Raw genomic sequence first — 22,501 nt, forward strand, 5'->3', positions numbered from 1 at the left:
ACAGCAAGGGAATGAGGAGTGTCTGCGGTCTCTGTCCTGTCTCCAGGAAACCCAGCCTTATGTCTCTGGTCACTGTTTGAGCAACTGCTCAAAAGTTCTGTGAAAACATGTAAATAAGAGCTGGAACTTCTCCTCCAGGGAGATAATGACTCACGTTCTCCCAGATCTCATCTTTGTCCCAAGATGTAAAGAACATCAGTGCATTCCAACCACTACTAAACCCACACTTGCGATTCTGACTCCTATAGGAAGAAACGGTTTCCTGTGGATTCTGATCAAAGTCGTGTCCAACTCTGAGGTATCACTCCTCTCCGATCTCTAATTCACAATCAGAATTCACGGATAACAGAGTCTAAAAGGCAAAGCATTGCCTATACCACATCCAATCAGGATGAAAGAGTAAACGTTTATAGAGGAATCCCCAACCTTGAGCTACGTCTTCTGAATGTGACCAGGAAGGGAGCGGATGGAGGAAGGAGGGGAAAGAATCCCCGGAAAAACCCTCCAGCTCTCCCTTCCTTCTCAAGTGTGGAGCGTGTCAGCTCTGGTGCTGAACTCAGAAACACATAAGAGTCAGGTAAGAGTCAGCCCTATGGGAAAACCTTCATTTCTTCTTATCCTTCATCAACCTTGTTATTATTTAGGTCCCCAATACGTCAGATTCCCCAGCATAGACACACCAGAGGATGTAGAAAGGCAGACATGTGAAGACCAGCAGACCAAGGAGCCATCTGTTATGGACAAAAGGCAATGACTCCTGGGTGGCTACAGCTACTCACGTCCAAAGAGCCATAGTGAACAGTGAAAGGAAGATGACCGTCCAATACGAGGGATGCGAGAACTCAGGCCCCAATCCCCCCTGACGAGCTCATTGGTTTTCCCCTCTCCTCCTTTGCTCCATCCTTTTGATGTAGCCAGGAGGATGCCAGAAGTAGCCAGGAAGATGCCAGAAGAACCCAACACGAGTTTGTTTTTAACGCTTCATGGTTCAATTAATATAATTTATTAATTTATTGGGTCACTTCATCCTGAAATAGGATTTGACTAATTTTAAGAGATGTACATAACAAGAAGAAAATAAAGGATCGAGAAGAGAAAACAAAGTCAAATAAAATGAAAGCAGGGCTTGATGCACAAATGGAAATTTTTTTAATTTATTTATTTTAATTGGAGGCCATTTACTTTACAATATTGTAGCAAATGGAAAATTGAAACAGCCTGTTCTGTCTTTAGATTTGGACCTTAATCTCTGAGCCTCCTAGTGGTCAAAATGTAATCCATTTTAATGCTACAGTCACACAAATGTCTAAGAAATTAGTTATTCACGAAAGGTCCCTGAGATAACATGTGTGTTTGCCCTTCCCCCAAGGATACCGGATGGGTTTAGCGTGACCTTCAGCTCAGGTCGCCTCACCTCCTCCCTCTACGTCCAGGCAACTTCAGGAGTGGGGTTGGGTTGGGGACTTTGCATGTGATCCTGAAACAGCCCTTTCTGGGTGCTGTCCATGGAGGGTGCTCTGACCTGGGCCCCTGCCTTCAGAGCTTCTCACCACCCCCTCCAGGGCACCCCCATGACCCACCTCCTGCTGGTCTCCCCCGCCTCTAAACACAAAGAAGTTACTCTGGTCTACAAACTCCCCAAAGCACTAAAGCCAAGCCATGTCCTGTGTAGGAGGGAGAGGAGCCCTTCCCCCTCTCTGTCACACTGGGTGTGACATCAGGCACATACTGGTCACTCAGCACCAAAGGAGGGCTCCCTGAGCCCCAGACTCTCAAGAGGTCGGTGACCACAGCTCCATCCACCTTTGCCCGCAGCAATTCTCTTGCTGGAGCTCAGATGGACTCCTACCGCTGGTCCAGAACCAGCCTAGAGGCAGACTGGTTTTCTTCACCTTCCCTCCCATGGCCCTTACCCTCTGGATGGTCAGATTATGAAGTATTTTCCTACAATGAAAATGTGCAAAATAAACATGACTTTAGAAAAAGTTCAAGGTAATGGCAGACAGGATCAGAATCATCTTCACGTGCAAAAAGGACCACTAGCCATGGCTCGATGAGAAAATCGGCATCTGGGTGGATCGCTATTCCAGTGAATTTACATAAAATGGTGTAACTGGATTCTGCCCTTGACTTAATCAAAGGGCTCCTAGAACAAAATGGTTCTCACCCTGACAAGTGGGAGCCTAAGCTCAGCTGAGAACAGGGGCTCGCACGCTCTCCGCCCTCTCCCCCGCCACCGGCGGCACAGGCAGGGGTCACTAGGGTTCCTAACTGGGATCAGGGGAGCGAGGCCCCAGGGGGCACTGAGGCCTTCGTCCAGACTCAGGGTGGGCTGGGGGGGAGTCCCGGTGAGATGAGAAACCTGACCGTCTGAAAACCACATTTGGAGGCAATTCCAGACCTGCCTGAAACCAGAGGGAGAGGAAATGGTGCTAAAGGTAAGCTGGAGTTAATACTGATGTCGGGAGTGTGCAGAGAAGCAGCCATGGGCAGAAGACCTCAAGGCCCAACCCGAACCGAACCGAACCTGCAAAGCCTACCTAACCTCCCACTACGGGTGGCGCTAACCACTTGTGACAGACGGCAGCAAGGGCGTAAAATGGGCACCTGCTGCTAAGAGCGGGAGGCGAAGGCACGTCCAGAGGGGAGGATGGGCTCAAAACGGAGGTCGGAGGATGTTCCACTCGATCCATTCTGGGCCTGTTCAGAGAAAGACTTCCAGGCCGCTGGGCAGACACAGCCCAACTGGAAAACGCCCTTAAAAGGGACAGCGTGCCTCTGGGTGTGCACACCGCGCTGGCGGTGGGCAGAGGCAGCTTACTGCGAGCCCGCATGTGCGCGTGATCGCCCATGCTGAGCGGTGGACCAAGAGGCCAGGAAAGGCAGCAGTGGGTGGACATGGGCCTCAGTGTCAACATGCAGGTGGAACAGAGTGAATGGAGACGCAGGCCTGGGCCCCAAGGCTGGGTTACAGAGATCCAAGGCAGCCTGGGCGGCTTGAGACCATCTGCCACCCATACCCCTTCCAGATATCACCACATTCATACTTCAAAACCCCGTGGTCCCAAAAGGCATTACTCTTCTCCACAGAGTGACTAAAAAGAAAGTCTTCTCTGCAGGCTGAAGTGGAGAGCCATCTGCACTGTGGGCCCCAGAACAGGACCAGGCAGGGAGAACCCAGGGGTCCCTGCTGCTACATTTTCCAGCACAGGAGGACCCCAGTCACCTTACACTCCAGGCTGTAAGAAAGCTGTCTGCTGAGTCTGTGGAATGAACTTCTAAGTGGTGCCTTTCGGTCACCTCTGAGGAGCCAACGCCCTTCCTGGGGTGGAGGGTATGGAGATCAAGTTTGGAGATGCAGCTCACAGGAGACACGGCCCCAGGGAGGCAGTCACCGCTTCCACTTCCCATGACCAGGGTCTGACCTGTGGTCATACAGGCTGAGAAACTGCCCATTCCTCAGAGTGAATCCACTTCCCCAAGAGCAGATTTGAGGTAACAAGGCTCAGCGTGTATCAAACCAGCTGTGGGCTTCTATGAGCAGCCAAGACCTGCTGGAGGTTGCCAGGCACCCTGGAAGAGGCATGGGGCGGGCCCCAAACATGGGAGCCACCCGAATGAGAACTTCTTCCAGAGGCAGAGTCAGGGACAAGGAGAGGCGGTCTCCCTGGGCCACATTCTCTCCCGGCCCACACTGCCCTCCCGTTTCATGGCTCCAGTTCAGAGAGACGAGCCACAGGTCACAAACATCAAAACTGTCCTGAGAACGTGAGACACCAGTATGCTTCCAAGAACAGGGGGGCGGGTGACACTTGAAGGGGAGAGGGCTACATCTCACTTCTACAGAGCTCAGCCGGGCTTCCACAGGAAGGTTCCAGAAAATTCAGAACCACATTGATTCAGGTATCAGGAGCAACTGAGGCAGCGTTTGCAAGGTGATTGGAGCTTGCAAGGTGGTGGGGCTGGGGAGTGGTCTAGACCTCCTTTGAGGAGCATCTTCCTCCACACACAGTGCTCCTGAAGTTCTGTCTGTACCCAGCATTTCTCTGACTTGAACAGGAATGTAACCTCCCACACACACACCTCCCCCCAGCTTCAGACCTGCTGTGTATTGCCTCTTGGGTGTCCCTTAGGTACAAGTTCAAAATGTCCCGAATTAACCTTCTGCTCTTCTGCCCTCCTGCCCTGTCTGCACCTCCTCCTGTGCTCCATCCTGAACAACGGCAGGCTCCACAGCCACCCAGGCATTCTAGCTTTCCACGGCTGCCCTCAACTCTGCCTGTGGAACCTCTCAAATCCAACCCCCTCCTCTTCAACGTCACCACTGCTCTAGCTCAGCGCCTCACTTCTAACTGGAACATCGAGATAGTGTTCCAACAGTCTGCAACACGTCCAGGCTCCATCCAGCTATTAGGTTTCAACAATGCACATCTGACCAGGCACCCCTCAGCCTGGTGTCCCAGCTCCACGCAGCCACCAAGTCCTCGGTGACCCTGCCCCCCTGCATCCCTCCAATGGGAGCTCCTACCACTTCCCACCTCCCATTTGAAGCCTCAATAATAGCTAAGAAGCTATGGTCCCACCCCACCTGAAGCCATGCTAGTTCACGCCACCAGGCCTCTCCCTGGACGTCCCTGCCCCTCCTCCAGGATCCTTTCTCTTGGCTCAGGGGGCACCTTACCCATCCTCTTATTGTCGCAGTTACTGACATCTGCTGGTTCAAAGCCAGGGCTCACACATGGGCCCTGCTCCTCAGAGGTAAGGTGAGGCAGGAAAGGTAAGCCAGGAAGAAGAGGACAGGTAGTGACTGAGGTGAGCTGGTTCTTGGGAAACTGAGAAAGGGGCTAAGGAATGATTGGCATCTCCCCAACTGCCTCACATGTGAACAGAATTCCATTCTCCAAGGGTCCCTCACATCTATCTAATTTAATAGCATTTCCCAGGTTCATGAACAGCCAGAGTATGCATGGCAGCAAAGTATCAATAGGTGGGTGTTAGGAGAAGGAACCTCCTTGCAAACCATAGTCCTTGGCTAACATTTTAAAACTCTCCTAAGGAGAAAGCCTGGAGGTCAAAGTGCTGAGAACTGGAAACCATCCTGTGTGAAGCTTTCTGACAGAGCCTGCTGCTGTGGGAGGCAGCTCTTTTAAGGGCAACATTTAGAAAGCGCCACACAGGCCTGGAATCAATCAATCTGAGGTGGCTCAGAGTGAAAGTGCACCACGAGCCTGGAATCAAGATCAGTTTTCAAAGTCCCCTCCACGGCGCTCCACACCCACTGACTCCTTTTCCTCTCCTCTGCCTCAGCCTTGGCACAAAGCTTCTTCCATGCCAAGAGGGAGGGGGCCAGGGGGCAAACACACAGGGGTGAGAAAGCACTGGCCAGGAAGCCCGGGTTTCTTATGGTTTAACCTTCAATCGAGCCGAGTCTAACAGGAAGCAGGGCTGATCTCCTGAGAAAAAGGGAAGTTCTTAAAAACCCCATTTCCTTAGCCCAGATAGTATCCCAGGGGAAGAGACATTCATTTGACTACATTACTTTTCCCAATCTCAACTCACCTCTCTCTCTCACCCATATTATTGTGAAGATGGACAGTCTTATCAAGTGCTTCAGTAAGAGCTCAGCCTTGCTCAAAGCACACTGCCGGTTCTCAACATCCCCAGTCCTTCCATCGCTTAGGATTCTCTATGTCCAGATTTGTTAAAAATTGAATTCGTAGGGAATTTTAACTGAAAACGTGGTCTACAAAGTGCTTTGGCACCTGAGTTACCTGCCCCGATGGGAAAGGGGACTCAGTGTAGCAGTGAGAGCACCTCAGGCCCCAGAGGCAGATGTGACCGAATCCTGTCTCTGCCATTTTCAGATGTGTGACCCAAGCAAGTCACTCTTCTCTTCCGGGAAATGAGAGAAATATTAGTACCTCCTGGGGCTGCTGTGAGTAGATGAGAAGATGTATATAAAGTGCTTAGCTCAGAGCCTACTGAAAAGCTCAGGGAACACTGGCTACTTTTTTGCTACTATTAATAATGACCTACTAATGATGTCACAGTTGTTCCTACCCTTTGATAAGCTCACCCTCTGCTCTAGGTCACTGATTCTCAATTCTGTCCCCTCTCACTGGAGGGTCTCAAAATTCTCCCAGGTTGTTATGCCCCAGTGGAAAACTGCCATGGGTGAGAATTTTCCAATGTACACGGATGAGGCATGTGTACCCGGGAACGGTGTGAAGGCACGGGAAGGTCTCAAATCACTGCTCAGGGCCAACAATTTACCTCTAATCTCCTTAGTTACCAGTCTGACTCCAAGACTGATAAAGCTCTCACATGACAGCAAATATAAGGACAGCCTGAGGATTATGTGGGGTTTTTTCCTGCAGGAGAAAAACACATTATACTTAAAAGAAAGTGCCTTCAAATCTGGATCCTAAGTGTTTGTAATTCACTTCCAAATTACCTCGATGGTACCATGAATAACCTCCCTGGGTACACACCAAGCTTAAAAATTTGGACAGTTTCTTTCTACATACATCTTAGGATCTTGGAAGATTTCGATATAGCTTTCTCTCTATTTTGCTGTTGGGGGCAGTGTTTCCTATGAGGCCTTCCCTCCTGCATGGGTTCTCCGGTGGGCACTGAAGTGGGAGCTGTTGTTGAAATCTTTGCCACACTCGGTACACTTGTAGGGTTTCTCCCCGGTGTGGATTCGCTGGTGAATAATGAGACTGGAGCTCTGGTTGAAGCATTTCCCACACTCTCTGCACTTATAAGGCTTTTCTCCCGTGTGGATCCTCTGGTGGGTAATGAGGTTGGAACGGTCACGGAAGAACTTTCCACACTCAAGGCATTTGTAGGGCTTCTCTCCCGTGTGCACCCTCTGGTGTGTGATGAGCTTGGAACGCTCCCCAAAGCATTTCCCACAGTCCATGCACTCGTACGGCTTCTCCCCAGTGTGGGTCCGCTGGTGGTTGGCCAGCGTGGAGCTCTTACTGAAGCTTTTCCCACACTCAGCACACTCATATGGTTTCTCTCCCGTATGGATTCTTTGGTGACTGATGAGGGCAGAACTTTTAGAGAAGCTTCTTCCACATTCAGAACACTGATACAGTTTTTCCCCTGCATGGGTGCTTTGTGGTCCAGGAGAATTCGCATTCTTACTGGCACTGTGAGGTTGTTCAGGATTTGTCCCCTCGGTGGAGTTCCTGCAGTGAGCACTGAAAGATGGGCTCTGGTCAGAGTTTTCCCCAGGCTCACGACAGTGGTCAGAATTTCCTCCCAAGTGGATTCCCTGATGTTTCAGGAGGTCTGAACTCTGGATAAACCTTTCCCAACATTCTTCACATTTATAGGGCTTTACTTTCATGTGCGTTCTCTGGTGGGTGATAAGATTGGAGAGGTCGCTGAAGCTTTTCCCACATTCAAGGCATTCGTAGGGCTTCTCTCCAGTGTGGATTCTCTGATGGGTATTGAAGTTGGAGCGGTCACTAAAGCTTTTCCCGCACGCGAGGCATTTGTAGGGCTTCACACCTGTGTGTATCCGCTGGTGGGTGGTTAACTGTGAATTCCGGCTGAAGGTTTTCACGCACATGTCACACTTGTAGGGCTTCTCTGCGAGGTACAGGCCTTGGTGGTCGATGAGCTTTTCCAAGTCCTCTTCAGAAGAACACTCTTCCCACTGCTCCTGGGATGGATCTCCCCACTGTCCTTTACCTTCATTTTCATTTTCACTGTCTTCCCCCCAATCGTGAGGGTAGCAATCATCCCCAGCAGTGCATTTTGATAAGGCTCTGGGCAAATTGCAAAAAAGGTCCTGCTCTGAAATCTGGTCTTCATCCTCACACCTCATCTCAAAACCTGGAGAACGGATAGAAATGCGATCATTAGTTAGTGCCTATTTATACATCTGGATCTTGCACCTTGTGAATTTGGCTAACCTGAATTTGTACTTGTGTCTTACATCTCACATCTTATAAATGTTTTGGTGTACACATGCATTTCTTACTTGTTAAGCTTAGGAACAGAGTCTGAGACGTGCTTAACTCCACCAAGGGAACCACTGAGCCCAACCCAAGCAGCCAGCTGTCAAGTCTCCTTAGCCAACCACCCTATTCCACTGCTGAACAAGGAACACCTCCTGCTCCTGGTATATTCAGTCTGGCCTGTGTCACACCAGATTGAAAGAACTCTATAACTGCCCAGATGGATCCAAGTAAAACTCTAGACCAACTGCTTTTTTCATCCGGGGAATTACGTTAAGCCAGAGACTGGATAATCTCAGGAAAACACAAATCCTTTTCTTATTCAATTCCATTCTTTTTCAGTTCAAAGAAAAGATAATGAGCCTGGCTCCCACGCTCTCTGCACACTTGCAGATTTTGTGGACAATCTAATTACTAAAAACTTACCAGTGTCTGAGGTTTTAGGACTTGGGGTTGGAGGTCTGATGACATCTTCACCTGCCATCTCATCCCAAGCCTCCTGGCTGACAACCTGGGTACTGCTCTGATCAGAAGTAGGGAGACCTGCTGCCTCCCTGCCGGTCCCCATGTCTCTAACCGCAGTCCTAGCCCTCATCAGCGAGTCCAGCTCCTCATAGAAGGGGCAGGTCCCAGGTGGGTGGCTGCTCTTGGCTTTTCGGTAGCTTCGAAGGAGGTTTTTGAATCTGTAGCGACACTGCTCCAGGGTCCTCAGGAAGCCCTGTGCACACAGCCGCTCTGCAATGGCCCGGTACACCTGGCTGTTCTGGTGACAGGTGCGCAGCTTCTCAGAGAACGGGGACTCACTGAGAATGGTCAGGAAGGCCTTGGTCTCCTCGTAGCCCCAGTGCACACCTGCTGTCAGGAGTGAAGAGTTCAGAATTGAGAGACTCGATGAGATTTGCCTAGGTCATCAGGGATCAGGGTCACCTGCTCTGCTAAACACCTAGAACACAGGCACTTTGGAGATGACCCAGGTGCCTAGGGCCTAGGGCACCAGCCAACAGTATACCCTTGTTTCTCGAAAGGCTATGCCAGGGCTTCCCACCCCCACCTCCTTCTAAGAGAGTCTATTAATACTTCAGTGTCTTGGGACTTCCCTGGCAGTCCAGTGGTTAAGACTCTACACTTCCAATGCAGGGGGTGCAGGTTCAATCCCTGGTCAGGGAACTAAGATCCCACATGCCGTGGGGCACGGCCAGAAGTAAAAAATAAATAAATAATAAATATTTAAGAGTCTTGGCTAAAGGGGAGGACTTAAGGAGCTGTATTATACCAGGTGACCAGTCCCCTGGCTTCAGCTGACTGTATCAAGGAAAGGCCTCTAACCAAGATACAGGAGACTCTCTGTATCTCCACATCCATTCAATACACGTCCTCTACTTGCTTTATAAATGTCCTTTTTAACAAACTGAGAATCCCTTCAGATAACATTGTAAGAGAATCCAACTGAGGATGCCCCTTCCTCTTTTGTGAAAGAAGGAAAAGGAGGTGATCTATTTTCAGTGCCTCTGCAGGTAAAGGATGCAGCCAGGGAAGCAACATGGTGGAGGGAAACCCACCTAGGAGTGGAGGTGGGAGCCCTGAGCTCTGGTTCTTGTGTGTCTTTAGAGATGACACTTCATAGCCTGGCCTTCTGGGTTTCCACTTTTGCAGTGACTGGGTGTTTCCTCAGCATACGCTGTTCAAGTACACACTGTCATGATTTCTGCTACACCAATGAAATACTTCACTCAATATCTTTCTTTACCTAAATTTACTACTTGCGAAATCACAGGCTGATGTGCTCATACACATAAAAAGTTCGCTCATGTTAACACTTATGATCATCCCCATACTACCATTAATACCCTCTGAGAAACACTGAATTAGCTCTTTAAGGTCCCGTAAGGTTTTAAGTGTTTGCTTCTTTTTTGCACAGTGAAGGAAACCATCGACAAAATGAAGACAACCTACTGAATGGGAAAAAGTATCTGCAAACGATATGACCAATAAGGGATTACTATCCAACATATATGAACACCTCATACATCAATAAAAGCAAATAACTCAGGTTAAAATAGAGTAGAAAACTACTGAGCCCGCATCTGCAACTACTAAAGCCCACACACCTAGAGCCTGTGCTCTGAGACAAGGGAAGCCATTGCAGCGAGAAGCCCGAGCAACGCAACTAGAATAGACCCATCCGCCACAACTAGAGAAAGCCTGGGCACAGCAAGGAGGACCCAGCGCAGCCAGAAATAATAAGTAAGAAAAAAAGAGAAGAACTGAATAGACATTTTTCTAAAGAAGAAATGCAGATGACCAACACATGAAAAGACACTCAAATATTGCTCATCATCAGGGAAATACAAATCAAAGCAATAAGAGATATCACCTCAAAACTATCAGAATGGCTGGTATCAAAAAGTCTACAAATAACAAATGTTGGTGAGGATGTGAAAAAAGAGACTCCTTGTACCTTATTAGTGGGAATGTAAACTGATGCAGCTACTGTGGAAAACAGTATGAAGGTGTCTCAAAGAACTAAAAATAGAGCTACCAAGTGACTCAGCAATCCCACTGCTGGGTATGTTTACAAAAAAACCAGAAACACTAATTTGCAAAGATACATGCACCCCAATGTCCATAACAACACTATTTGCAATTGTGAAGGCATGGACATGACCTAAGTGTTCATCAACAGATGAACGGATAAAGAAGATGTGGTGTGTGTGTATATACATATATATATTTATATATAATAGAATACTATTCAGCCATAAAAAAGAACAAAACTTTGCCATCTGCAGCAACATGGATGGACTTGGAGGACATTATGATAGGTGAAATAAGTCAGACAGAGAAAGATAAATATTGTATAATCTCACTTACATGTGGAATCTAAAAAATACAATAGACCAGTGAACATAACAAAAGTGCAAACTCACAGATATAGAGAACAAACTGGTAGTTACCCAGTGGAGAGTGGGAAGGGGGAATATAGGGGTAAGAAGTAGGAGGCACAAACTATTGGGTGTAAGACAGGCTCAAACTCTTAGGTGTCGTACAACATGGGTAATAGAGCCAATAATTTTTCAATAACTGTAAATGCAAAGTAACCTTGAAAAGCTGTATTAAAAATTAAAAAAAAAAAAGTTTTTAAGTGTTTGCTTCTCTAAGGAAACTCAGACAAGGAGAACTGACCGCAGGAGAGAGCATCAGAGCTTGAGGCTGACCTTGCTGCAGCAGCATGGATCCAGACTGGCAGTCTGTGTCCTCAACTACAGCAGAGGTTTGGTTGGTAGGAGGTTTGGAATCTGAATCCAACTAAGCCCCAAAGTTCTTACCAATACGACTCTGGAGCAGCGCTGGGCCCCCTGGGACCCCAGGCCCCTGGGTGGACTCGGTGGCCAGGTCATCGCCATTAGAGTCGTCTGCCGTTTCCTCTGGCTCCCAGCCCCCTTCTTCCTGCTCATCCACCTCCATGTCACTGTCCCCTAGCCGGGGGAGAGCCACCGTCTCTCCTGGGCCGTCCGAGGCTCTGATGGCTGTCCGAGCCCTGACCAGGGCCTCCAGCTCCTCATAGAAGGGGCAGGTCCCCGGCGGGTGGCTGCTCTTGGCTTTCCGGTAATTCCGTAGGAGGTTTTTGACCCTGTAGCGACACTGCTCCAGCGTCCGCAGGAAGCCCCGTGCCCTCAGCCGTTCTGCAATGGCTCGGTACACCTGGCGGTTCTGGTGACAAGTGCGGAGCTTTTCAGAAAAAGGAGACTCGCTCAGAATTGCCAGGAAAGTCTTGGTCTCCTCGTAGCTCCAGTGCACACCTGACACTCTCACATCCTCCACGGGCACCGGGCATCGTTCTTCCCAGGCCCTGCAGTCCCTCCAGGCCAATGCCTGAGCTGGTTTAGTTTGCTCAGGATCCAAGCTGAAATCTGCAGAGTTCTTTTTTCCAGAATTTACAAGTCTTGGACCCCAAAACTCTGGTCCCTGCTCTTGCTGGGCAATGATGGTTGGTTTTGAAACCGGAACTCCTATACAAAAGGAAGAAGATCCATGATTAAGTAGAAGTGATCTGTCGAGCAAAGCATTTTGTCTAAAAAGTCGTTTACACATCATTTGACTCCAAGAAACTAATGAGAAATTTCCATGCTAATCCCTTAAAAGGACTGAAAGGAAAGGTTACCTCACTAGAGGTAACCTCCCCAGAAATATACTGACTTGCCTGCTTTGTTTATTTGCTTTTTGGTTGGTGTGATAAAATACATCATACAAAAGAGGGGCTGTTACTGGTCCACAGATGGGCACATACTCTAAATTAAGACGAATCAGAAAAAAGTTCATGGCTGGAAGGAAGGCTGTGTGTGCACATGTGTGTCTGGTTTGAGTTTCTCTTAGCCAGAAACTTGAGGTCTCAAATGCCACTGGCACCTACCTTTTGCACCTACACAAAATAGCTTTAATACAAAGCTAAGACAAAGGCTGGCGAGGGCGAGAGAAAGAAAAAACCCAGGTCTGCTGGGTGGTACTGCCAAGCTAATCTGTACTGCGGTTGGAGCACGCCCTCCTCTGGACATACTGTGGATGTCAAAACACTTAGCCAGATTTAAAGGACAAGTGTCCCAAGAGCTCCTGACCCCAACAAATAGGAAGCCTTTAATTAAAATAAATATTTGAAGAAAACCAGATGAAAGAGTTTAGAGCTAAAAGAGGCTTAAGGATTATCTAGTTCAGCATTTCCCAAAGGTTGTTCTTTGAAGACTATTTTCCCCAGAAATCACTGTTAAAAAAAAAAAAAAAAGGGCTCGCTTTTCATCATGTGTAAAAAGGACACGCTGCCCAGCAAGTAGCCAACAGCTCCTAGTGTCTCACCTCACTGCCCAGAGTCAGACTTGGCACCGACTCTCTACCTGATTCTGCTCTCGTGTCTCACTCCCCTCTCACTGATCTTATACTCCACCAGGAAATGTTCATTATGGCTTGACTTCCCGTGAAGATGTGCCTACAGAGAAAGGGTCTGTGCTGGTCATAGGGGCTGCAAGGAGTTTGAGCCCTGTGATATTTCTTTGGCATTGTGATTTAAACGCATCAGTCTCCTGGGCTTAGTTCACTTGACTCTGCTATGAGAGATGGACGCTGTTTGATGCTGAAAAGACTGGGTTTCTTTTTTTTTTTTTATCTTAAAAAAATAAAAAACATGAATCTGCCACAGGTGTACATGTGATCCCCATCCTGAACCTTCCTCCCACCTCCCTCCCCATCCCATCCCTCTGGGTCATCTCAGTCCGGTTTCTTCTGGACCGGCAGGCTGGGCGCAGCCCCAAGACGGGGGTGAGTACTGAGGATATGAGGATAATGAGCCCTGAGCAGGCAGGCTGTTGGCAGCCAGCCTGCCAGCCCAGAAATCCAGTCCCCACACCCCTGCCCTGCGGCCACCATGCTGGCCACAAAGAGCATGTCTTCTCGCCGGGTCTGAAATTCCAGAGACTTCTCAGAGCTACGAGTCTTAGGGAGTGAGGAAATGCGCCATGGGAACTGAGTGTACCCAAACCCAACCATATCTTATCCAGAGAGCACAATTTCCTTACCCAGGGACAAGCCGTTCCCACAGTTGTCTCCTGGGGGGTCCGTGCAGAATTCCTTCTCGGCGTGTCTGTCGGGACCCAGGGCTTCCTGTGGAACATACAACAGAGGACCTCAAATGTCACTGACCTTTGAAAACAGCCTGGGAATCCCGCCAGGCCCCAGGAAGGATAATGGACACAGCAATAGCCTGTGTGAGGCCAGTCAGCAACCTCAGCTCGACCCAGGAGAGGCCCAGTACGCAGGGCAGGAGGGGTGGAGAACTAGCACCCTGCACCCAACGGTGGGCCACAAAGAAAGGAGAGGAGCTGGGGTCAGGGCCCAGGGGAAGTCACGACGGGAAAGGAGGAGCAAACGGTAGCTTACCTGAGACTCCGCGGTCACCTCCCAATCTCCGACGCTCCCCGTCTTTGGGAGAGCAGGGACTCGGGGAGTGAGGACAGCTGAGAAGGAGAAAGCATCTCTGAAACCCAAGTTCTGGTTCCCAAAAAAATCACCTCGCTCTCAGGTCCGGCTTTCCTAAAGCCCTGCTTGGAGCACACTGAGACTGCCACTGCAGCTAATGTGGATTCCTGCCTTCACTTTCCTTTGAGAGTTTCTGGCTGCTAAGCTGCCCCAGGAGAGATGTCAGCCCTGAACTCCTACACTCACCAACCTGCCCCAGGCCCAGCTGGAGCCTGCTACAGGACTCAGCGACAGTGAGGCCTGCTAACACCAGCGGGTGTTTCCTCTTCTTACTTCGCAGGGTGTCCATCGGACACGATTCTATCCCTTGCATTGAATTCTGCACATCCCTCCTGGGGGATTCTACCTTACCCCCACCCCTAAGCCCTCTTCCCTGATGTTCCCTGACTCTTGGTACTCACCACTCTCTTTCAAGGGCTGTGGCACCATCTTGGTGTCTAGATTCTTGGGAAGGTCAGGACACGAGTTCTTCACCCACTGCTTCTGGGACTGTCCCTCGGGCCAGTGATCTGCTGGCTGCAGCTGGCAGCCCTGAGATTCCTTCGTTGTCTTTAAGGACCTCGTATCTTCTGCACACAGTTCCAGTTCCTACACACAGATGGCCAAAATTCCCAACCATAAGTTCAATAACTGGTAGGGTGGGCATGTTCTTTCCAGTTACCACTGTGGTTCAGATGTTAACAGGCTCTTAAAACACAAAAAACAAGCCAAGGACGGTGTAAAGTAGGACAGTCATCAGACTGACTTCAGTCAGCAATCACATTTATACCACCAAAGTGGGACTGTCTGCTCAACTTTTTCCACAGGTACTTTCAACACTCACATGGTTCAAAAACAGAAAACATACAGAGATATAATTAGTGAAAATACCCCAAACTCCACCTGTCTCCATTCCACCTGTCCAGTATCTTCCCCAACTCCTCACCATACGTAACCACTGTTCTTCTGCAGCCTTTCAGAGTTTCTTTATATACAAGCAACCATATAAATATATATTATTTTTCCCCATTTTGACATAAAAGGTAGCAACTATTATACAATGCCTTGAACCTTATTTTTTTAATCCAAGATAACATTCACCTTTATCAAACTTTATTAATGAGTTTGCCAAAAACTCACTCCAAAAACCTTTTGGCCAATCTGAAAACTCAAATCCACTCTCACAGAGAGGAATTTTATCTCTGAGAAAATATATTAGGATGGGTTGTGATCATCAAAAGCTATTCCCAATGAGGAGACCCACCAATGTTCTGTGACATTCATAGAGAGAAAACACCTGCTTGTCAATGTTTTAAGAAAACAGTAACTTTGTGTTCAAGATAAAAATAACTTTGTTATAGTTACAATCTTATAATCCACAGAAGTGCTAGGGACTAGAAAGTGAAAAGCGTGAAGTCGCTTAGTCCTGTCCGACTCTTTGCAACCCCGTAGACTGTAGGGATCTAGACCCAACAATAATTTTAGAAAGAAGCAGATTCAAGTGCCTATGAGGAGGCAAAAAATCAGGAGGATATTGATTGGGGCAAGGGTGAATTAAGAATTCATCAAATATGGTTAATAGATGCAATGGAATACTACTCGGTTATAAAAAAAAGAACAAAATAATGCCATCTGCAGCAACATGGATGCATCTAAATATTATCACACTAAGTGAAGTTAAGTCAGAAAGGGAAAAACATATACCGCACAATATCACTTATATGTGGAATCCAAAATATGACGCAAATGAACCTATCTGTAAAACAGAAAGATTCACAAAAACAAAATTGAAGCAGCAAGGTTACATTGAGATGAAGGTTTTGGTTGGCTGGCTCAGGCCATAGTGGCCTGAAGGACCTGTTCTACAAGTACCAGCTTCAAAGCAGGATTCAAAATTTGTTGTCATAAAGGAAATGGCAACCCACTCCAGTGTTCTTGCCTGGAGAACCCCAGGGATGGGGGAGCCTGGTGGGCTGCCGTCTATGGGGTCACACAGAGTCGGACACGACTGAAGCGACTTAGCAGCAGCAGCAGCAGCAGCAAAATTATAAATTATTTTCATGGGCTTTCAGTGTCTCTTGAAAATTATTGAAACTGTCAATGTTAAATCCACAATACTTTCACGACCCTTATCACAGCTCTACCCTTTCTATAAATCTGGAGAGGTTACTTACCTGAGTCTGTTGAACTATCTGAAAATGGCCATGTCAGCAGTACCTACCTTACAGGGTACCTTACTGGGCAGCTGGGTTGATTAGATAAGGAATATGCACAGAAAGCTTAGAACAGTGTCTGAGGCACAGTGAGTGCTCAATAAATGTCAGTTAATATCATTTGAGCCTCATGACTCAGAGGTATTTCAATTCCCGTGGTTTACAGGTACAGCATATGCCATATAGTAGAAAGAACAATGAACTTGGAACCCAGGACCTGGGTTCAGGCTCTGGTTCATACTGACTGAGCCTCGTGAGCCACCTGTCTTCAGGGGCCTTGGTTTAATCCGTAAGATGAGGACAATGATGCTATTTCTGTCAACCTACATTCCTGCTGTAAACTAAAGAGATCACATACTTAAAAAAGATTCTAAGTATAAAACATAAAACAAATTAATGTACTGTGACTATGTGCTGGGAGGCAGCTTAGAGCAATGGTTACAGACGCTGAGCATAGACTCAGACTGCCTGAATTCAAATCCTGCCTCTCTAGAGGCCAGTGACCTTGATCCAATGACCTTTCTTCATTTTCCTCATGGGTAAAACTAGGATAAACAGTACTGGCATCATTTAACTGCTGAAGGACGAAATGAGTGGATACATGGAAAGCACTTAGAACAGTGCCCGGGGTATCGCAGTGTTCAATACACATCGGATGACTGATGACATCACTACTGTGGTTTTGGCCATCATCCCCCTGGTAGCAGCCCCACTGCCTCCCGGCCTGCCCCTTGGAGAGCAGGCTCTTTGCCTTACCCGCTGCCCCGTGGCCCGCGCCTCTCGGTGCCAATCCTCCACAAGGGCCACTGCCTCCTCGCCACTCTCGGGGTGGCGGGCCTGGACCCAGGCCTGGGCCTCCCGGGGCAAGATGGTCAAGAACTGCTCCAGCACCAGCAGCTCCAGGATCTGCTCTTTGAGGCGGATCTCCGGCCTCAGCCAGTGACAGCAGAGTGCCCAGAGCTGGCTGAAGGCCTCGTGGGGCCCTGCCGCCTCCCTGTACTGGAACTGCCTGAAGCGCTGGCGGGAAGCCTCGGGGCCAGGGACGCGATCGCGGTCCTTCTTGGGCTGGGAGACTGGGGTCCAGGAGTCCTCCTCCAGCTTCACAATCACAAGTTCTTCAGGCTCTTGTTGCGGGGAGGCCCGGGCTTCTAGGGCTACGGCCATTGTCTCTCCTGGACGTCTCCCTTCAGCTGGGCTCTCCATGTCCAACGTCTTCCTGCATCTGTAGTGTGTCCTCAAGGGGCTCTCGGGAGAGGAAAGGCCCCCCCCTGCTCTGAAGGCAGAAAGACAGGGGACAGTATGAACAAGAGGATTAGGAGCCTCACCTTCCCCACTCCCCGCCCCCCCCCCCCCCAACAAAACCTTCCACTGCTTTGCATGGGGCGGGGCTACTAAGAGATGCCCTCTCCCATAAGCAGGAAGTTAGCCCACAGTCTGCCCCCGAAACCAGCAGCCAGCGACATCAGGGGAAGACCACACAGTACAAAATCCTCCGGGACACCCTAAATATCTTAGCTGGGCGTCCAGGCTGCCGTGCTTGGTCCCCGCCCAGCCTTCCTCCCACCACACGTGTCCCAACTCCAGCCTCGCCTCCAGCTAGGTTCCAAATGTCATCCCCCCTCCGTAAGGTCTTTTTTCCTGGGCCATAAGCTTTCCTCTCTGGGTACTCTCTTTGCAAAATCCCTCACTCTACACTGCCCCTTGGTCATCCCACACATTTGCCATTTTTCACCACTTCTAAACTGATAACTCCCAAAACTCCATCCAGGACCTGTCTCCAGACCCCAAAGTCCAACCACCTACAAGGCATTTCCATCTGACTCTCATAAGCACCTCCAACTCAAATTTAGTCAAAAACTAAATTCATCATTTTCCCCTGCAAACCTGTTTCCCTTCTGGAACTCTCTATCAAGCAAAGGCACCACCTTTCAGTAAGGTACCCATGCCAGAAACGTGGTTATCATCGTTTTCCAAGATCCCCCACATCCATTCATTACCAAGCTGGGTCTCCTTGGCGTTCTCAGCACTTCCACACAGACAGTGAGTGGCTAGGAAGAGGACTCCTGACCACCTGGCAGCCTCCTGATTGTCCCTCAGCTACCTGCTCAAAGTCCCCTCATCTGTTAAGAGTTTCTTGACACATTCTTGTCATGCCCAGCCCCCTGCCCTGCTCTCCAAAAGTCAACTCCCCTCATCCTGTGTTCCCAAAGCACTTGGCAAGTACTTCTAACACAGGTATTACCTGACACTATCCTAGTTACCTGTTCTTACGTCTGACAGTCCATCCGACTGTACAGCTGGGGCCGCTACTGCACCTTACCCATTTCTGTATCCACAGTGCCCGACCTACGTCTGATAAATAGCAGGACCACTGGAAGCTTTGCCTTTTATTAAAATGGTAAATCAAGTACATCAAAAATCTAATGGGCTATGGAAGGTACATAATTTATACTGAGCTAAAGAATTAACCTTTCATGAAATTTCTCTTCTTTTAAGCTTTTTGAATATGGGCCATTTTTATAGTCTTTTATTGAATTTTTTACTATATTGTTTCTGTTTTATGTTTTTGGTTTTTTGGTGTTTTTCTTTTGGCTGTGAGGCATGTGGGATCTCAGCTCCCTGACTTCCTGAACTCGCAATCCCTGCATTGGAATATGAAGTCCCAACCACTGGACCGACAGGGTAGTCACTAAATTTCTTTTTTAACCACAGTCTTAAACATGCAGTAGTCCAAACACGTTTGCATCACTGTCTCACATGAAGACTAATTCACTAAGCCATATGCAGAGTCCCACTACGAACCCTGCACTATATTGAGAGCTGGAGCCCCAGCCCTGACTATGACAGCCTCCACCTTCATCACGGTTACTATCTACTGAGAGAGAGAGCTGACAAGCAAGCAAAGCACACGCTCCTGCACAGAGCAAACATCACAAAAACAGGCACTTAGCAGTCCCACCAGACCCAAAGAGTCTGATAATACATGTTTTTCTTCTGGGAAGATTTGAAAGTTGCAAAGCTTAGTTTTCAACAAAATCTGAAAGATTTTCCTGCTACTCTCTTAGATACAAAGAGCAGTCTAGCCACAGAGGGAGGTCAACACAGTTAGCAAAGCAGCCTTCCCGCAGAGTGGAGAGGAAAAATTGACATGGGCCCTCCTCAGTCCTGAGACTACCAGAAATGTCGGGGGCTCACGGGGGTCAGCGACCTCAAAGGGCATCCATTTTATGAGTGCCCAAGGGGTGCCAGGCTTGGTGCAAAGTGTTCTACATTCATGATCTCGATGAATCTTCCAGGCAAGCAGCTGAAGGGCCATTAATGTTGAGTTGCCTTATACTGATCTGTAAGTTACACACTTTATTTACAAACACCAGAAAGAGAATGAAAGGACGTAATTTAAATCACGCAACCAGTTCCGTTCACTATGTGTCTATTCCAGAGCACGTGGTGATGATACTCAGGACACTGCTGGTCCCCAGGGTGGCTGAGCTGCCCCAAGCCTCCCTCTCCACTGAGTGAGCAGTGTCTTTCATACAGTGTGGTCCCTAAACACAAGCTAACTCTTTCATCCAACGTTCAACCAAGAAAACCTGGCTGTGATATTAGCTTACTGAGAGACAGCATGTTGGCTACGAATTGGCTCCCTGCCAAAGGATTTTCAAGCTGACTGTGATTTTTGGCTAAATATGATTTTCACCTTCTGTGCTGACTTTACTATATAATTATCCTTGTAACGTATAATTTCACAACATCCCCAATTTACATATAAGGAACTGAGCTTCTGTGAAGATCCATGTGAGGCTCCACAACCAGCAAGTGGCAGAGTTGAGATCTAAGCCCAGGTTCATTTTCTCCAGTCACTTCTCCTAACCATTCCACAGCTTAGCCAGTCATCCAAACCCCTGAGAAGATGGTATGGAGAGTGGAGAGAACATGAAGACAGGAGTGAGCAGATCGGGGGTACCAGCTCCATTCCTGCCTTTTACCAGCTGCATGACTTTGGGCAGGTCACATGGCCTTGGCAGCCATCTAGCCAAACTGCAGTAGCCAGACTCATCAGGTGCCCCAGGTTCCCCAACTTGTAAGAAGGTGCAAAGGACAGGAAGACTAGAATCAGCAGCTGCAAATGTAAATGGCATGGGGTCAGGCAATGTAAGTGAGTACACGGATGGAGTAGGGACTGCAGCCAACTTTAGAGCACCAGAACACAACTGGCCCAGTGTTCACAGAGGAGCCAGAACTCTGGATTCCTAAATGTTGGCAACCAACTCAGAACTGTTTCCCACACTATGAGGATTAACTAGAGCATAATGGTAGGCTTCATTCAGCATGGTCTGTTACCCTGCCACCTTTCAGCTAAATGATCTCAAAGGTCTCTTCCAATAGCCAGGAAGACTCAGAAAGGGTACAGAGTCCCTCAGCAATGAAGGAGGTGTCATCAGAGCCAGGCTCCCTTTATAAACCCAGGGAAGCAGGGAGACATCCCAGCTCCCTGAGTGTGCACGCAGACATGGGGAGTGGCGTCGTCCCAGTGAATGGCAAGCTGCAAGAGAAGATGTGCCCCAGTCTCCTGGGAAAGGCCAGGACTAGTCTGTGACCTCCAAAGGGAAAGAAACTGGGAGTTCCCGAAGTCTATCAAGCTCACTCAGCTGACTGTCCAGGCTACTGCTTAGAGCAGCCCGAGCTTACACATAAGGACTTAAACCAGGGACAGCAAACAGGTTTCATTTAAAGCACCAACTACAGTCAACTGTGCTAAGGACTCTGCACCCCATGTGAACATGTACTGTGACCAGTGAGTTGTGACTGCCAGACACAGGAGGCGGAGAAGGAGCACGCATTCTGTGCACTTGCCACCTCTGGTTTAAAGTCCCACAGGCACTGACTCAGCTGCCAGCAAAGACAACCCTGACAGAAGACTAAAGTGCACAGAGAAATCCACTACAAGTAGCAGTCTTCAAGCCTGGTACAGCAATGCTTACCCTGGACAGTCTTTATTTATACATTCATCAAGCATTTACTGATTTACTTGATTACTTGATTTACATTAAGTACTTACTACTGTGGGCTGGGCAGTGGGGAAATGGAGGTGATGCAGAAACTGTTCCTGTCCTGAAGATACTCACAGCACAGTGGAAGCAACAACAGAAAACTCACAGATGACTATGATCAAATGTGGTAAATGCAATAGAAGAGGTCTGTGGGAGCTGGGGTGAGGGGGTGACTTAAATGAAGAAAGTAACACTTGATTTGGTTCTAGAAAAAAAAAAAAAGACTGAGTCTCTGAGCAGAGATTGGGGGGAATGTGTATTCTGAGCAGAGAGAACAGCATGTATAATGGTGGAAAATCAAACAGTCTCCCCAGGATATGGTGATAACCTTGCCAGCACGAAGACTAGGATGGAAAAGGAGTTCATGAAAGGTCTTGAATGTCAGGCTATTATCTGGACTTAATTCCATAGGTGATGGGAGTTAATGAAGGTTTTTAAGTAGAAAGCCTAATCTGATTTGTGGGTTCAACAGATCACAGCAGCTACAACATGTCTGTCCAACCTGTGAAGGTGACAAAGTGTAGGTTTCAACAAAATCCCTGACAAGGAAATACTCAAGATACATTAAGGAAATTAAAAGATCTGAAAACCCCTGGATGTGGAAGAATGCAAGGGGAATCAGAGGGCACCTGGGTAAAGAGGATGTTGGTACGTTCACTTCCATCAGGCAGAAGGAAAGAGGTGCAGGTTGAGCGCAGAGCACAAGAGCCATCCCCACCCTCTGGGTTCCAGAGGTCATGACCATCAGAGAAAGTGTATGGGGGTATCAAATGTTTGTTTTTGATGAGCAGGTAGAGGCTCGAACACTATCTTTAAGGTCAGGCTTCAAGCTCAGGCCCTTTACCCTCACTTCTTGCCAGGGCCCCAGAACCCTCTCTTCTTCCCTGTGAGGTCTCTAGACCCTTCCACCTTCAGAACCTCTCCCGACTCCTCACCTACAGAGCTTTCTAAGAATCTCCTCACTGCCAGGGCCTTCTACCTCCCTCCTTATCCCCTACCCCTCTATGACCCTTTCTATCTCCGGACGCTTCATCCTCTGACCGCCCCTCACCCCCTACCCCCCATAAAAGCTTCTTTCTCCCGTCTCACCTTTCCCCGACCCCCTGTGATAACTACCACGTCCTAAGTCTCCTCCAGCCCACGGCCTTGAGTCTCAGCTGCCCCCGCCCAGCCACCCGGACTCACCCACCGAGACACCCACTTCACAACAGGGCGGAAGTGCTCCAGGACTGGCGCAGGGAATGCTGGGACGCAGAGT

General features: G+C 48.6%; 1 protein-coding gene across 3 annotated transcripts; it reads right to left on the minus strand.

Annotated features, from left to right (window-relative positions):
* Positions 1–2,476: 2,476 nt before the first annotated feature.
* ZSCAN20 (zinc finger and SCAN domain containing 20) lies at positions 2,477–22,484 on the minus strand. Of its 3 annotated transcripts, none has more exons than XM_055586471.1 (8): positions 22,429–22,484; positions 16,949–17,465; positions 14,402–14,588; positions 13,902–13,978; positions 13,541–13,625; positions 11,303–11,986; positions 8,403–8,828; positions 2,477–7,851 (listed from the first exon to the last, which is right to left on the minus strand). In XM_055586471.1, exons 2-8 carry the CDS (start codon positions 17,393–17,395, stop codon positions 6,593–6,595), a joined length of 3,165 nt encoding a protein of 1,054 aa, XP_055442446.1. In that variant the 5' UTR covers positions 17,396–17,465; positions 22,429–22,484; the 3' UTR covers positions 2,477–6,592. The 3 variants fall into 3 exon arrangements, with proteins under 3 accessions (XP_055442446.1, XP_055442445.1, XP_055442447.1); XM_055586470.1 differs by having other exon boundaries at positions 8,403–8,831; XM_055586472.1 differs by lacking the exon at positions 8,403–8,828.
* Positions 22,485–22,501: the final 17 nt, after the last annotated feature.

Source organism: Bubalus kerabau, chromosome 6, assembly GCF_029407905.1.
Source record: "Bubalus kerabau isolate K-KA32 ecotype Philippines breed swamp buffalo chromosome 6, PCC_UOA_SB_1v2, whole genome shotgun sequence".
Classification (NCBI taxonomy): Eukaryota; Metazoa; Chordata; class Mammalia; order Artiodactyla; family Bovidae; genus Bubalus; species Bubalus kerabau.